This window comes from Pseudomyrmex gracilis, unplaced genomic scaffold, assembly GCF_002006095.1.
Source record: "Pseudomyrmex gracilis isolate BER0280 unplaced genomic scaffold, ASM200609v1 scaffold_278, whole genome shotgun sequence".
Classification (NCBI taxonomy): Eukaryota; Metazoa; Arthropoda; class Insecta; order Hymenoptera; family Formicidae; genus Pseudomyrmex; species Pseudomyrmex gracilis.
This window is the reverse complement of record NW_018020862.1, coordinates 129,403-147,396: the sequence shown is the minus strand read 5'-3', so window position 1 is coordinate 147,396 and position 17,994 is coordinate 129,403. Positions and strand designations below refer to the sequence as shown.

At 34.1% G+C, this 17,994-nt stretch overlaps 1 protein-coding gene and 1 long non-coding RNA gene across 6 annotated transcripts; one reads left to right on the top strand and one right to left on the bottom strand.

Annotated features, from left to right (window-relative positions):
* Nucleotides 1-1,635: 1,635 nt before the first annotated feature.
* Nucleotides 1,636-10,144, bottom strand: LOC109859672. Of its 3 annotated transcripts, none has more exons than XR_002250735.1 (5): nucleotides 9,987-10,144; nucleotides 9,801-9,867; nucleotides 9,115-9,275; nucleotides 5,744-5,964; nucleotides 1,636-3,213 (listed from the first exon to the last, which is right to left on the bottom strand). It is a non-coding gene; the product is annotated as an uncharacterized LOC109859672 (long non-coding RNA). The 3 variants fall into 3 exon arrangements; XR_002250734.1 differs by lacking the exon at nucleotides 1,636-3,213 and adding an exon at nucleotides 5,546-5,637; XR_002250733.1 differs by lacking the exons at nucleotides 1,636-3,213; nucleotides 5,744-5,964 and having other exon boundaries at nucleotides 8,862-9,275.
* On the top strand, nucleotides 5,003-17,255 carry LOC109859671 (death-associated inhibitor of apoptosis 1-like). 3 transcript variants are annotated; one of them, XM_020438142.1, is made up of 3 exons: nucleotides 5,003-5,599; nucleotides 12,460-13,305; nucleotides 15,076-17,255. In XM_020438142.1, exons 2-3 carry the CDS (start codon nucleotides 12,514-12,516, stop codon nucleotides 15,445-15,447), a joined length of 1,164 nt encoding a protein of 387 aa, XP_020293731.1. In that variant the 5' UTR covers nucleotides 5,003-5,599; nucleotides 12,460-12,513; the 3' UTR covers nucleotides 15,448-17,255. The 3 variants fall into 3 exon arrangements, with proteins under 3 accessions (XP_020293731.1, XP_020293733.1, XP_020293732.1); XM_020438144.1 differs by lacking the exon at nucleotides 5,003-5,599 and adding an exon at nucleotides 11,182-11,339; XM_020438143.1 differs by lacking the exon at nucleotides 5,003-5,599 and adding an exon at nucleotides 12,164-12,373.
* The last annotated feature ends 739 nt before the right edge of the window (nucleotides 17,256-17,994 follow it).

Sequence of the window (17,994 nt, the reverse complement as noted above, 5' to 3'; positions counted from 1 at the left end):
TCCGAGACTTGACGATACCACAACGTATCGGCGATAATACCGTTTTCGCAATTTACGAGAAAATGTTGCAATTTAAAGAGTGATAGAATCATCACTTTCGTAGACTGAGAATCTCTAAAGAAAAAAAAAAAAAAAAATTGGATTCTCGATATATCTCACGTACGCGCGTGATTCACGACTGCGACAGGAAGTCGTCTGTAAAATTTCAAGGAAAATCGCTTCTCCGGTTACGCGTTTGTTAGGTATATGCACGATTAAGAATCACTTTGAGACCTTTTTTTTTTTTTTTTACTTAGACGTAGGTCGAGGGCGTCGCATTCCAAGAATTTTGATGTCCGATCTTGCACTATATATATTGAGATAAATATGGGAAAAATGTTAGATAACCATTTGAACAAACCATTTGAGCGTTTAGCATAACGTTGCCGTTACAGAGCATAATATAAAAATATGCACGCTTAGCTTGTTAATTAAGATAACTTTGTTATGCAGGCTATGTCATTTAGTGTGAGATAACTTTTAGACCCAACTGACGTAATAAGGAAAATTCCAATTGGTTTAGATCTCAAAGTGCACAAAAAACCGAAACTTTTTTTTTTCCACACACACGCGCGCGCGAGCACGTCGTTATTCTTTTTTATTTAATTAGGTCATCTCTTATGCTCTATAATTTGAATATTTTGAATATATATTAAATATATATTAAATATATATTAAATATATATTAAATATATATTAATAGCAGTTTATTTTTTTGAATATATATTAAATATATATTAAATATACATTAATAGCAGTTTATTTTTTTGAATATATATTAAATATATATTAAATATATATTAAATATATATTAAATATATATTAAATATATATTAAATATATATTAAATATATATTAATAGCAGTTTATTTTAAATACAAATGTTTAAAATTACGGACAGTTTTACGGTTTAACAAAACACGTTTTATTTTTCGTTTTTTTTTTTTATTTAAAAGCGTTACAAATTGTATTTTTCTTGTAAATATTTCTCGCAAAGATGACAAGCGAACGCAGATTTGTCGAAGATAATATATATGAACGCGGTGAATAAAGTTTTATTGTTATTCTTGCGAACTACGCGAATAAACGAATATCTTATTAGACAATTCAGAAAGTAGGATTTTTTATCGTAACATCCGCAATATCTCTGGCAAAACTATTGTTGACAATCTCAAAGGAATAAATTTGTCTTCTTTCTTTGCACTTCTGAAACATTTTAATTTTGTTGATCTAAGAGAGATTACAGACCTTTGGCCGATTTGGGATTATTGTCAAAAAAGAGTTTAGCAGTTTCTCACTTTCTTTTTTTTTGACATCTATGACTGGACGGAGTAATACTTTCGCAATCAATTCGAAAACAAGATAATTCTATAGACGATCGTGTAAGACATTTAAAATGCTATTTAAACGAATTAAAGTCATCATCTCCGATGCAGGTAAAAAGGTGTAATAGATGAAGAAATACAATAGATGAAGGAATATATACAAAAATTGAACAAATAATTCGACATATTGACATTTTTTATAAATTTATTTACATTTTATTAATATATAAATATTTTTTTAACATATAATATTTCTTGACTCTGTTTCACAGTATAAAAAATATTGAAAATAATTAAGAAGATGCAGAAAACATTGCAGTGTGATACATGTATATAAACAAAATAATTTTATTTATATATACATATATAAAAACAAAATAAACAGTTTGATAATAATTTTATAATGTAAAAGTGAGACATAAAAACTTTTTCTGCCTTTAATTTTCCCGTAGTGACTTTGTTCGCATACTTTACTACACACACACATACTTTTCTACATTATCTGTTTTTTTTTCTGAGTGACTAAAGAAATTGTCATTCAGTTTTAGGTTCCAAAGGTTTTGTTATCAGGACATTGACCTCTATGAAAACTTTCTCACACAAGAACCAAACTCTCTCGAGTTCTTAAGTTGTTGAACCTGACACTTTTTTGTATTACTAAAAAGAGAATTGTTAGCAACGCAATTTAATAATGTTGTTTGAATGAGTTTTTAACGGTATTTCAAATTTTCGGTTGAAAAACAAAATACTACAGACTCATTTTTTCGCATAACACCCTGCAAAAGGTTCATACTTGCCTAACTACAACCGACAATTTATTAAGACAATATGCATATATATTTATTTCGTTTCTTTACACTAAATTTGGAACAAAAATAGAATATAAACAAATAGTATGATAAGCAAGCTGTATATTTTTACTCAATTTATTTAAACATTCTTTTTAGACATAAAAAGCATAAAATTACAAAAGAAGCGTTAGAACGCGTTAAACATCACGTGTGAGAAGTCTCTGCGTGACATCGATTAAAAGAAGATCGGGCATTCAAACAAATTCTACGTAAGCTACTTACTGATTAACCAATGCAAAACATGGGTTTTAATGTTGATTCTTGCCGCTAGTAATAGACCTCCTCCTTGCTTTTCTATTCTTATAGAAATCGGCTAGTTTTGATCTTTTCTCGTTTCTCACAGTATGTACACATAATAACAAAGAACTAAATAATTTATTAGTTCACATTAGTTTTTTTTTAGAATTTTTTAGTATTTTTTTTTTAATTTATGTGCTTTATTTTATAATTTTAGCACATAAATGATCAACTGAATTATGTCTTTCGGAAATAGAATTTACGCGTGACAATAAAAATTTTTCTTCTACAAATTTTTCAAACAATTTATTGTGCGTCTCTCGCAATTGCGCACAAACGCAATCGTGCGGATACTTCAGAACGGCAGGGTAAATTTCGGGGAAAGCCACACATGATTCAATTAAAACAATACGCACACATATACGATAAGATAGACAATCGTTTCACATGTGGTATCATTACTTTCGCGAATAATAGTCATCCATCGCACATAGAGAGATAGCGCAAAATTACTTGTCTATGAGCAATCAAGGGGATCGTGATCTTAGCACAAAACCGGTCTAGCAAATTTTTCATCGTAATTTCTCGAAAAAAAGTTTCAGGACAGGATGCTGACGTAAGTTGTAAAACGATATTATAATCGTTTCCTGTTTCTTCTTAGAATATTACGCCCTTTGGGTAATGTCATCTCAATGGATCCCTTCCTGTTAAACACGAGAACGAAAATGTACCTACCACGACGAGAATGGCGCCAGTCTGACCTATTAAGAAAAACATGTCTGTAGGTTTGAATGAAGTCGGCTTTTTGCTAGTCTAAAATAAAATTTAGCACTACCCTTACGAAAAAGAACTACTGGCAGTAATATATTGCGGCAGTGGTACGAAAAAATTACTGGCATTCTGTGTAATTGCCAGTAATATTCTCAGTGATCCCTGTAATCCCTAATAATATTCTTATGTGATTGTCAGTAATATTTATATTATTGACTTTATTTATATGTAATCGGCAGTAGTTCTTTTTCGTAAGGGTGGCTTGTGATCAACTGATTTATTTGCGATTTTAACGATTACAACTAAAATTTTTTCACGTGTAATAATTTTATGACAATGGACGGAATAGCGATAGCGATAGAAATAACAAAAGTTTTAAAGAGTTTATATTTAAAAATAAAGGTAGGAACAGCGGAATCTAACATACAAAACTACACACATGTATCAATGCAGATCAGAAAATCGAAATAAGCAATAGCGATAAAATTTCCGACGAGTTGGAATTCTGTGTTAAAAACTGTGTTATTTCTATCGCTATCGCTATTCCTTCCACTGTGCAAGGGGCTTTATCGCTATCGCTGTTCCCTCGCATTGTGCAAGAGGCTTTACATAGCAAAGATCCTGTTGGATTATTACACTGGCAGTGCTGAAGAATCTATAAGATACGTAACGTGAAATATATTTTCAGTACTGCCAATAATAACCGAACAAAGCCAAACTATGCACACGTAAAATTGACTTGAAGCATTTATGACGCTGGCTGTATAGGAGCTTCAATCAATAGAGTTTTAAACCTTTGAACTTGGATGGCAACTACGTATCTCTTATCTTCGATTCAAAGTCGCCTAATCGAATTCTAGACTTCATCTTTTACTCATGGTTTGATTTGGTGCCCTTATGACTCAGTGAACCTAAGTTAAGTTAGTCCATACGCCATTCTATGTCTATCTCTTCTGCTTATGCATCATAACTGATCATGTTGATTCAGTAGATATGTGAGTTCTCTCACGCCGTGTCTCATCTCTCATCTCTATCAGGAAATCGATTGTGTATCATGCAATGTAGTGAAGATTACAAAAGTGAGCAAATTTATTAAAATATCTTTGATCTTATTGGTTCAACAACTAGTAAATTTGCTCGCTTTTGTCATTTTCACTACATTGCACTACATGGCCGTCCGCAGGATTTTTTTTCAGGGGAAGGTGGAGCAATTTTTCCGTTCCAAAAATTTTATGAATTTTACAGAAAGGTGTTTCACCGTACAGAGAGTTTTCACGAATAGATGTACGATTTAATGTGTTAACCAGGAATTTCAAACTTGTTTCAAGATAAAGGAAGTGCGGTCAAAGTCTCACCGCACTTGTTTCAAAGCATCTGTCTATCTTTATTCTACATTTAACGAAGAATAAAGATCGAACGAATGCTTCGAAACATTTGCAGTGAGACTTTGACCGCAAACCCCCCCAAAAAAAACAATTTGTGAAAAAAAACTTGCCTCTCCAGGAGGGGGAGGCAAATGCCCGGTTTGCCCTTCTCCTGCGGATGCTCATGTGATTGCACAGATGCACAATCAACTCACAGAATTCAAAAACTGCGATATTGCCCTTACGAAAAAGAACTACTGCCGATTACATATAAATAAAGTCAGTAATATAAATATTACTGACAATTACATAAGAATATTATTCGGTATTACAGGAATCACTGAGAATATTACTGGCAATTACACAGAATGCCAGTCATTTTTTCGTACCACTGCCGCAATATATTATTGCCAGTAGTTCTTTTTCGTAAGGGTGCCGGTAAAACTAAAAGTCTACTTCGCATCACATGTGCTGCTAGATTTCCTACTAATACTAGTTGATACAGATGTGGCTCCGTGTGTTAGTCACTAGCAGTGTAAGAACAGATGATTCGTTATTGAAGAGTGGTGTGGCGAGAATGGAACTTACTCGCGGTTTTCAACGTCAGTTCGTAGTATCGACCGCGCTGGTAGTAAGCTACTAACGCCCCAGAGTGCGTGCGACTCACTCTTAAGCTTGCTCGTATAGCTCGCGTATATTCACAATTTACTTGTGAACACGTAACGACGAGGTTTACGTTTGTGTCCGGTAAAATTTGGCAGTCTTGTTGTATTATTAATCTAATTGCTCGTGATATTTGCAAGAAAATCGGTACCGACTCGTCGCGCGTTTTTTTCCGGAATTTTCGTTTGACACAACAATTCCAACACGTCGCAAGTTAATAACATCGGTACGTCAGTACCGATTGTTCCGTGAGACAGAAGTGAAAGGGAGATATACACAAAAGAACAATCGATCCGAGAAGAGACAAAGCTGTTTAGCAGTTTGCAGCTGTTCAGCGGCGTCGACTTGGGTACGTTTGTTTCATTAATTTCTCGCAACGCATTTTATCTGTTAAGAATATAAACGGAGAATAATTTGTCCTCGTTATATTTCCTTGTATCGATTTCCATATGCGCGGTATGAATTTTTTTTCTGTATATTTTTTTCTACTCACATTTGCTTGCGCGTTTCACAACCCGCGACACGCCCATTGCTGAGATCCGTAAAAATTGACATAAGCGTAAATAAGAGCGTTTATTTATTATACAGATAAAGTATCAGCCAGAAGTTTGATGTTGATGATCAGTCGTTTGTTTACCGTCCGCGGCGGTGTCCTTTTGACATATGTGTGTTCAGCGTCGGGTCTTAAAATGTCGGACGGTTACAAAGTCTGTCCTGTAAAAAAACAATTATTTTTTAAGACAATTTATTTATGTAATGTAAGATTTTATTTATGTAAAATTAAATGAGTAACGTGAGCAGAGGAAACTAAACAAAAATAATTGCTGTCTAATACACAGCGCGCAACTGCTTAACTTCACAAAGTCTAATAGAAAATAACTAATTAAATTTTGATTAGAATATGTATTTTTGTTTATATTTTATTTTTAGTTTTTATAACAAAACGCAATTTTGTGTACAATATTAAAAAACTGCAGAAGCGTTTTGAATTTTCTAACAAATCAGAGTGTTTATTCGAACACATGATATTTCTCATCGAAGAAGCTGATACTTTTTGTATTATAAACTTATTATTTATAATTGGTCTTAAATATTAATTTATTGATATGTATGCGTGACGTGTTATATAGTGCCATTTTTTCTCTGGGCAATGGATGGAAACCATCAATGTGTCATGTATAAATGAATGAGTGTGACTTTTTACTTTGCATTTACTTTTTGTGAAACATGTTCGACGAATTTCTGAATTAAAGCATTAAAATTGTTCGATAAGATTAGTTTTTTTTTTTATTATCTCTCGACAAGTCTCTTAATGATCGAAATAGAAGATTCCTTGAAAAATCACAGATAACGGAGTCATTAATTTCTCTGTATTAATGACAAACAAGTTCTTTCTCAATCAATGTCGATTAGCGGTATCTGTAAGTAAACAACTCAGTGTATTGAGATCGTTCTACTTTTGTGGTCGGTTTGAAAAAAAACAGGTACGTGTAAAGTACAAGTTACAACTTATTTTTAAATTTGTGCTCTGAATGTGTTTATCGTATGTACACAATATGTATACATATGCATACAATCATATAATATATATAGGATATATATACAATATATATACAATATATATATATATACAATTTGATGTTCAAAAACGAATACAGAATTTATTACAATTTTGTGCATATACGTTGGAAGAGTTTTAATCGACGTTGATAGAGAGAGAATGACGCTAAGTCTTTCGATCGCGTACATGCCTTCGTTCGTGCCTTGTTGCCAGCTCTTTTGCGATTGTATATCATATGAGAAACAGACGTGAGAGTTCAAAGGAAGTTTCACACGCTGATGTCATTTTGCAGTTTCGCCTGACGATAAATTATATCTCTCTTTTGTAGCATGTGACGCAAACGTGCACTTCGGATTGTATTTTTTAACGCACCTTTTTTTTTTGGCGACGTATCAGGATACTAAGTTGCAAAACACGTTGTTACAACGCGCGAGCTTTTTGTAAATGAATTTTAATCTTCAATTGATTCAATTACGTCGATCTCAATTAGCGGAAATGACGGGAGGAAGGGGGAGATACTGATCAGAGAGTCATCTCTTTTACAAAGAAACGAGTAATCGCGACTTTTCGCGCAAAGTGAACCCGAAGGCCAAACACGACGTCTCGCGACGAAGTATGTTCCGAGTGTTTTAACGACATCCTATATATAGCTTTTCACGGTTTTATCTTTCGACGCGAACACCCGTCGTGTTCACACACACACACACTACACGTAAGCGCCTCGTCCGTATTATAAGTAAGGAATCTTTTCCCTCATCTATAATATCATGAACGGAAACACCCATGTGGCCGATAAAATTCTACGGCTAGCCTTCAATAGATAATTCGACTCGTTTAACCGATAAGTGTTTCTTATCGCCACACAATTAAGGCGTTTCTTTTCTGGACACATTTTTTGTTAAAAAAAAGAAAAAAAAAACTGACAGACAATTTAGCACGCGTTCAGTTTCAAACAAAAACATAAAACGTTCTTTTATTTTTTATGTCAATGCTACTTCTTTCTCTTGTCGCACATTTTTTAAAGCAGATAGATGAAGCAGATCGAAAGATGTTATTAACTTCGTATTTTCTTTTTCTTGTCAGAAAAATAAATTCGAATTTTTAAAAATATTATTTCCGCTGAATATTTTTGTCTTCTGAATTGTGTGCGAAGCTGCGTGACTTTTGCAAAATCTTGTAAAATTCAAAGATTCGCTTCTTTCCCTTGGTGAAAGAATATAGTTTATTGCTTTTAGTGGGCCGTGGGATAGAAAACGTGAGGACGCTCGGTCGCGCTTCAAACCCGTTACAATTCACTCTGTGGAATGCATTCCGCGCATTGTAAAATAAGAGGAATGGAAATAAAAGCCGCGTGGTAAAGCGGCAACGTTGCGTTTCACATACACGGTGTTGAAAACGTAACCTTCCGTCGCGTTGGTAAAGCCGTACGAGGAACAGACTTCGTCGGGATGATGGGGGAACGATTTAGTGTATGCATGTGTTTTAAAAATTATTATCTTTTTCGTTGAGTTTTGAAATGGATGAAAGCCCTGCGAGATAGCCTGTTCGAATTCGTTTATTGCAGAAGTAGATACTGTGTTCCGCGAATTTGGCTATTTCAACTGAAAGAAATGACATAATTCTTTTTTACAACTCACGATCGCATGGCTTCTAAAATGGCGTCACCAAGCGAAACGACCTTCCTGATTTAAATTATTAACATATCCGGGTGAAAAAAAAAAAAACATTATGGGTACGCTTCAACTAGATCGCTGCGTAAAATTGTTTCATTAATATATTATTATATATATTATTAATATATTATTTTTGTTTTTCTCTCTCTTTCTCTCAAGAATATATATGTTAAAAGAGAGCTATTGTTGTTTAAAATAAAACTTCGATGTGTAGACTGCGCATCGAGTGAGGAGCGCATATTAGAAGCCGGTATTAGAAATTTATATTATACGTTACATGTGTACCAAGTTGTGGTTCATAGATTGTTTTACGGCCGATTTCTTCATACCTCTCGATAGCTATCCTCTGGATAAATTCATTTGAGAACCAATAAGGAGAACCAATTTTGGGGAGATATCTTCTAGATAAAGTTATCGAAAAACTTATCTAGAAGTGAAAAAATTGGCTGTTAGTACTCAGTTACAATGAACGTTCGAGATATAACCTCGTTTTACCTTTATGCTTTTCTTGAAATTTCCTCATTCTTTCTTCTTTTTTATCGCTATTTTTACTCATATTTTCGATTTTATAGTTAATGTAGGTAATGAAATTTTACTTATTATTTATTTTAATTAGCAGTTTTATGTTACCTCTAATTCTAGCAGACAATCACTTTTTGCATGTGACTTCATCTCATGAAAAACGGCATCTTACTGATGATCAAATCAAAAAAATTCGGTTAGGTTCTTCAACTTCAACAGCAGCGCATGCGTTGTAGAAAGTAAGGTAGAATTGACACAGGCAAGAATTTCTGGAAAGAATCTGGTTTAGGACCGCCGTATAAACTCTTTCTTAACGCGTTTACGTTACGTTAAGTATTGGCCATAATCGCGTAGATTTGCACGTAACTTCAAACTTTATTCACAATGCGCAAACAAAATTTAACATGTCACGTTTATGCTACATTAAATTTAATTTTGTTTGTGCGTTGAATAAAATTTCAAGTTTACAAGAATCTAAGCTTACGACCGGTATTTAACGTAACGTAAAGCCTGTTCTACAAGCGCAAGACGCAAACCCAAGTTGGGTCTCGAACGGAATTGACTAATCGCATTGATCAAACCAATGTGGCTGATCAATCAACGTGATCGATCAATTCCACGAGAGACCTGCCACTTGCGATTGCATTTTTCGCTTAATGTAGAATGTCTTAACGCGTTTACAAAAAAGTTTGTGCGGAGGCTCTGAGTCACTTCAAAACCGAGACAGCAATTACAACTGCGATTGATCGCTTCACTTGCATTTTATTTACATAAATCAAGCAAGCAGATTTTACTTAACGCTAAGAATGGGCATCAACATCGACATGAAAAGACGATCTAACGTTCTACCGTGTGCGGGACCTGAAAGATTTTTTTGGTTAGAGCAAAGAGAAATCTGAGAACGACCATTCTATTGTAGTTTTTTTTTACGACGGTTTCATTGAACAATCGCAGAGTCAAGTCAGCTAATCGAGACTTACGTGACTGATCGGTTCCGCGAGACCGGCGAGACTTGCGTTTGATGTAGAACGGCCTTTGAGATCCACTTTTGTGGATTTGGCGCTAAAACCAGCGTCGTAAGAAACTAATAATAGAATGGCCACTCTCAGTCTTCTTTCTGCGTCCATCCTTGTATAGAGGGCACCACCTGCTGGACAGCGTAGCAGGCAGTGTTGCTAGGGCTGCGTTCGTTTTTTACTGGCGGTACTAAAAATCTATAGACTTACGTCACATATACTATAGATTTTTCAGTACCGCCAGAATGGGTGCGTTCAGACAACTCAACAGTTGCACAACGTTTGAGAGATAATTACTTCTGATTGGATCATACTTTTGGAACCGCAGCAGATTTTGAAGAATAGTCCTATCATAAGTGATGATCTCTCAACCGTTGAGTTGTCTGAACGCACCCAATAATAACCGAACAGGGCCTGGATGGAACGCTTTTTTGGCACGTGCGCGTGGAACTTACAGGGTGCGTTCAGACAACTCAACAGTTGCACAACGGTTGAGAGATAATGGGTGCGTTCAGACAACTCAACAGTTGCACAACGGTTGAGAGATAATNACTTCTGATTGGATCATACTTTTGGAACCGCAGCAGATTTTGAAGAATAGTCCTATCATAAGTGATGATCTCTCAACCGTTGAGTTGTCTGAACGCACCCACAGCATACACCACTGGGGTACGTTCTAAAATCTTGGTTTGGTGCATATATGGCTCAAAGGACCGCCTCAAGTTAGTCCATACGCCATTCTAAGCAAATGTTCTAAAATCTTACCTTGGTAACCGAAAACTATGTAGTACACGTGAAATAGCATTTTAGTTAACCAAGGTAGGATTTTGAAATGTACCCCTGGCATTTCTTTGCACTTATGGCCCCGTGCCCCTGAACTGTTTAGGCATCGGCCATACCCCTGGCATTTGCCGCTGAAATCATTGATAGATTAGATTGATAGATGCGTCGCGCATGTGCGAAAAAAAACGTCCCATCTAGCAACACTGATAGGTAGGAGGCAGAGTTGCAAGATCAAGCAGAGACGTCACGCTGTATGCGTGACGGTGCGTGACGTCACGTGCGCAGACGGCGGTCCTCGCTTGTGCGTGCCCCCGCCTCTTTGATGCTTTCGATGCTCTTTGCTTTGATCTTGCTACCCATCTCTCAGACTGGCTTTTGCTCCTCACGTGCAGGGGCGTGCGTCATAGAAGCAAAGAAGAAGAAAGATCTTGCTACTCTAGTAGGAGGAAGGTCTTCATCTTCGTTTTTTTTTCTATCAATAGATACTGCACGTGGTTCTAATATTATGCCGACGCCGAAGTGTAGTTTCTTCAGGTGCGTGCCCAATAAAATTAAAATTTCTAACCTTCTTTCAAAAATTTCTTGTTACATCGCATATTATTTTAAATCAATAGCAAAAGTTCAATCTGGCGCCAATGGGCAATTTACATAAAAATAATGCGGCTGACATGTTAGAGGAGACCGGGGCTGGTAGGCTAATTTTTCAGTATTTGATTTTTAATAAATTATATGAGCGAGATGTTATATAATGATTAGTATATCTTGTAAGACATATATTTGACTATCTGATGTTACAACAACTGAGGTATTTTAATATATTTTTCGAACATCTTTCATGTTAGTCAACTAGCCCTATGGTTGGGGTTGGTAGAAAATGTCAAAAATAGTTGTTTTATTACAAAATATTATTTATCTTTTTTTTTCATATTTTAATAAACTAAATTATTTCTCAACACATTAAATACAAATTATAATAATTAACGTATTTATCAAAAAATTTAAACAAAACAAAAATCGCTTTTGCAACAAAATAACAGTTAACAATTTTTAATTTTTAATTTTCTTTGAAGTTGAACCTCTTTCTGATTTTTTTTTTTTTTTTATATATGTTCTCATTATTCTATAAAACAAGTTATTATTTAATTATTATTTAGTATAACGAAAATTTAATAAAAACTGATATCACTGAGGTTGGTTGACTATTAGCGTCCTGGAAACTATATGAACCGAAATTTGTTAAAAATTTGGAATTCTTCGTAATATTTTGTTTGCCATCGTCGACAATTTGACTGAGAAAAATTCGTCCTTTGAAGAAAACTCAAAATAACGAAATTTAAATATGAAATTTCCGAGTTATTTTATCTATAATAGATATTATCTCATCAAGAAACCGATCAATCGGCGCGCTGCTCTTGAGTGCAGGGGCTACGAACATGGAGGTTCCGAGGTTGAATTCCATTCATCATTTTTTCCGGAATCGGACCTCCATTTCTATTTTCTTTATATCCTCTAATAGGATATAAAGAAAATAGAAAAAAAAAAACGTATGCTTCTATAGAAATTAGAAAGTAAGTTAATTAATAAGCCATTTATTTTATAACAGATTTTTACACATCAAGTAATATTTTTTTGTTTTGTTTTTTTGTCTTTATAGATTAAGGAAATATTCACGAAAGTAAAAGAAAACATTTTGCAATCTGCCACAAAAATGACTACTATTCAACGGTTTATCGTTTCTCCGAATAATTTTTTAAAAAAATCGCAGTCGCTAATAACATCGTTATTCGGACAAGAAAGAGACGAACCTGACAACAATGACTTCAGATTCGAATCTGCTCGATTAAACAGCTTTAACAAAGGTTGGCCGTGTCCGTGGATGAAGCCGGAAAAATTGGCGGCAGCTGGATTTTACTACACAGGAAAAGACGATAATGTCAAATGTTTCGAATGTAACGTAGAAATAAGTAAATGGGAAGCAAATGACATCCCGATGATTGATCACCAACGTTGGTCGAGAAGATGTAGATTTGTCCAGAATGTGCCGTGCGGCAACGTTCCGATCGGTGTAGATCCAAGCACTGTTCCGACTCCTTCGCCAAAAGAAGTTGACGTTTGCGGACCGTATCGTTTTGTGCCTTTCTCCACTCCGGACGATGAAATCGAAGACAACGTGATCTTAAATTTGTATAATTTCTCCGGAACACCGTCAAAACCGAAACATCCACAATTTGCCAGCTACGAATCTAGAGTCCGTACATTTGAATCGTGGCCTAAATCAAAACATCAATCTAAACAAGATCTAGCAAATGCTGGCTTTTATTATACAGGAACGGAAGACCAAACATTGTGCTATTATTGCGGAGGAGGATTAAGGGAATGGAAACCAGAAGACGTTCCTTGGGAACAGCACGCAAAATGGTTCGAATACTGCCCTTATTTGATCGCCTGCAAGGGACGAGATTATATAAGCAAAGTCACTGGCAAAACGTATTTTACGATGGTAAATATATTTGATAAATATGGTTTTTAAGTATAATATAGAACAAAAAGAATTGAATTTTGAGCAACTGTTGTTTTTTTTTTTTTTTTTTATTTAAACTCCCAGTATCATTAAAATTTTATCATTAATTATCACACGGTTAACGTTTATTTAATAATATGTTCTTTCTTTGAATTTGAATGCACAATCTTATAATTGATTCGCAGACAGCACAGGAAGGATCAAAATACATTTTAAAGATGTTTGAAAGATACCCTTACGAAAAAGAACTACTGGCAATAATATATTGCGGCAGTGGTACGAAAAAATGACTGGCATTCTGTGTAATTGCCAGTCATTTTTTACACCTAATATTCTCAGTGATTCCTGTAATACCTAATAATATTCTTATGTAATTGTCAGTAATATTTATATTACTGACTTTATTTATATGTAATCGGCAGTAGTTCTTTTTCGTAAGGGTAGTAAGACATCTTTTGGGAATATGTGCTGTCTGGGGGAAGTTTCTCGTGCGAAATCATTTCTTCTCATCAAAGAATTTTGCTCTATATATTAACTTCTCTGTATTTAAATTAGTGTAAATTTAATTCAAATGCTTTTTTAATTCAAATCGTTAACCGTGTGATAATTAATGATAAAATTTTAATGATACTGGGAGTTTAAATAAAAAACAAAAAAAAAACAGTTGCTCAAAATTCAATTCTTTTTGTTCTATATTTTATATAAGATATAAAAAACATCTTTTAACATGAAGAAACAAGGTGTTACGATCTGTTCATTAAGTTTGTTCTTTTTAACTGCACTACTAAAATAAACGTGCTGCACTAATTAAAGATGCGCAGAAATTATCACGAGCTCATAGAAACGTGACTTACGACGTTTGAGCAGAAATTTAATCCGCAAAGCGGATGTAAGTAAAGGCGATTTTTGGCGATCGTATGGTACACATACCAAAGTGTACCAAACTATAATTTGAAGTCACTCGCACTATAGTTTGGTACACTTTGGTATATGTACCATACGATCGCCATAAAATCGCCTTAAGTCAGGCATTCTTGCCTGAATGCTGGCCTCTGATTAGTTAGTTCGCTTACGATCTTACAATTGCGATTAAAACTTTCAAGCGAGATCACGTCTTCTGTGAAAACCACATTTCTAGATCATCTCCTAATATAAGAAAAAAAAAAACAGATTATAATTAAGGAAGACGTCATACAATAAATAATTTACAAATAAAATGATCATTGGCCGCGTTCAGCAGATCAATTGCTGAGTTCTCATCTCTTGTCATCATTCGATGTTGATTTTCTGGTTCTAAGAGCAAGAGCCAAATACGTTCGATTGCTATACAAAACAGCTTGTTCTGCTGAACGCAGCAAATTGAAAACATTGAAAACTGGGATATATGAATATCGACAGCCATTATAAGATCAAATCTTATCGAACTACATTAAAATCAGTGACACATTTTTAACATTTTTAACATTTTCAACATGATAATTGTAACTGTGGTCAGTATTGAACGTCTAAGTCACGTATATTATATGTTATCAATATTAAATTTTTTGGAACATTCTTTTTTTTTTGTACACACGTGTAGACACTCAAGTCAATCACTTAACGGTAACGCATGACGAAACGTTTTTGTGCAATGACTCTAAAGAAAAAAAGAATTAACGTATAATTTTTGCGTATACACCTCTTGGTCCTTTTGGATCTTTTTTTTCCTTGATATTACGCTATGTAATTAGTCAATAATTTTTCTTTCAGGATGATCAAAACAAATCATCCGCAGAAGACGAGAAATCACAAAAATCAGATGAAACATCTGAAAAAGCCGACGAAGATGAGGGTATTGCTAGTGGGAGTTCTTCGCAAAAATCTGAAGATAACGATACTGAAAGCATATCATTGGGTTTATCTGACGATCCATCCACAGATAAAAAGCTTGCTCCTCCGTCGCACAATGAAAATCTAGGCGACTGCGCAAGAATGTGTAAAATTTGCTATCTCAGAGAATTGCGAATGGTATTTATTCCTTGTGGGCATTTGCTGGCTTGTGCGGAATGTGCGCAAAATATGAAAACATGCGGAGTGTGTCGCAAGCCTGTGAAAGTTACTGTACAGGCATATATTCCATAGTGTCCTTAACATTGTAATAAATCATCCATCGTATCTACTGCATTTTCTACTCATCATTATTAAAGACTGAGCGATCACGCAACACTTAGTGACCTGACTCTCATGTAACCGATGCGCAGGTACAATCTAAATATCGTTTACTTTTTTGATCGAAAGAATTTACAGTCGTTTTTCTTAAATCAGAAAAATATATATATATATACTCTTCTGTAACCGACACAATGAATGTACTTCGTCATGATCTTTTACACGGGTAGTATTCGCATTTTGCGAAATATGAATATATGAATCTTATGTGTACACACAGGCATGTACACACAATACACACCATACAAATAGATATATAATCACTATTATTATATGAAAATTTGTTTATGCATAAAACGTATGACATATCAAGAATTGCCAAAGTTTAATCGTTAAATAATGCACGTGCAAATAAAGTAAAAAGAAGTATCAGGCTGCTCTTTAAACCCTGATGAAGTGAGCTGTAAATGTTCACGAAACGTTGGTATAAAAATGACACTAACGCGGTACCCGAAAAAACATCTTTGTATGTTGAAGTAAAAAGAAGTTAGTAGATTGTACCTGCAATAAAATGTTGCTATTTAAATATATATATCTGATTTTTGGATAAAATCAAAGTCGCGCTACGAGTCCTTTAAAGCTTTGTTTTAAGAGCAGAATTAGTAGTAGCGCAAGTTGAATCGTGGTGAATCCTTACTTGTCCGATGTATTTATTTGTTGAAAAGGAAAATGACAAATAGCAGAGCTGAGCGACCACAAATAGCAACACGAATTACATGAAGTCTAGTCATATAAATGAAAAAGCGTTCATAAGTTAGAGCACGGAAAAAAATCACTCGTCAGTAAAATCGTACGAGTATCCGAGAATTTTTCCTAAGTTTTAATAGTAATTGAAAGAAAGTTTATGTAAAAAAACCTCCAAATGTATGGCGTTTATGATTCTCGAAAATGTAGAAAGGGATAGGAAATTGATTTTCCCCAACACGACAAGTAATACGTAATATTTCTATCAATATGTATTTGCTTTTATGCGTATAATGAAATTATCTCGATCTTCCTGCATAAGATCACTCTGAGACTGCATTCGTTTAATTCATTTCTCGCTAAAAACATTGATTTTTGTCGCTTAAATGTAGAACAAAACAATATGGCCGCGTTCAAAGAGTCGATTGTGCGTCTCTATAATCAGGTTTTGAAACTCAACGCTTAGTAATCGTTTTGTGCCTGTGTGTGATTGACATATATAGTTTTACATCTGCGATAGGTCTAGAGGAATAGGCCAGTAAGCACGAAGCGACGTCTCAAAATTTATTTACGAAATGCAAAGCCGTTGCATTTATCATAAGATAACTTTTTATATAGCGATAATCCCTTACGAAATTTCATTATACCGTAAACGCAAATAAATAACTCCGAAACTTCTTGTTTATAAATGTAAAATACATGTAACACTACAATTAATTGTAATATTCAATATATTTGTAAAGATAGAAACAGAGCACATCCACAGGGTACCTGTCGATAAAGATCAGTTGATGTTAGAGAAAGTCTAGATAATACACAGTTTTCCGTTTTAAGGCTCTTGACCTTGCAAGTAAATTGTAGTGTGAGGTTTATATAATTATTTGTAAGATTTATGTTTGTGAGTCTTTTTCCACAAGAGACACACGACACGTATTTTTTTCGTATTTAATAAATACGAAAAAATTGTACGGGCCAATACGAGGCAAAACAGCAGATGTATGTTGCCAATCAATAAATCAAAACTTTATTATTAATTCGCAAACGTTTCGACTCCAGATTGAGTCTTCATCAGTGGGTACAAAAATTGAAAGGAAAATCGACATGAAAAACAAAGTCGCGCATCAGCAGCAGTTACACAATAATAATAAATATATTCTCACTAGGGATGAGCATATGATATATCGACAATATGGATATAATTCTTTTGATATTTGATATTTTAATATCGATATTCTGTTATTGATAATATCAAAAAGATATCAATAATTTTATTTGATATTGTCAATATTAATAATTATTGAATATATATATATATTCAATAATTCCGATCAAACAATGCGATATTCAATATCAAATAAAATTGTCGATATCTTTTTGATATTATCAATAACAGAACATCGAGAGAGATATACTAAAATATCAAATATCAAAAGAATTATATCTATATTGTCGATATATCGATATCATATGCTCATCCCTAATTCTCACCATGATGTTTGTCACAGGAGAAATGAATTAAAATAAGCGACCGTATATACACTGTGAATAAAATTAAGCACAACAACTGATGATTAATATTGGCCCATACAATTTTTTCGTATTTATTGATTATCACGAGGTCTCTTTTTCTCATTGAGTTTTTGACGTATATTTAACAAACACGATGTATAGAATTTGTAATACAAACGTATTTGGTGGAAATACGAAAAAAGTATGTCGAAGAAAGTAGACAGCTTAACAAATTTCATTAATAAAATTTTCTTTGTTAAAAGAGAA

Excerpts from the sequence above, each read along its gene's own strand:
- LOC109859671 (XM_020438142.1), top strand. The coding sequence starts at position 12,514 with ATGACTACTATTCAACGGTTTATCGTTTCTCCGAATAATTTTTTAAAA. Across the intron at positions 13,306-15,075 it reads GCAAAACGTATTTTACGATG|GATGATCAAAACAAATCATC; the intron begins GTAAATATATTT and ends TTTTTCTTTCAG.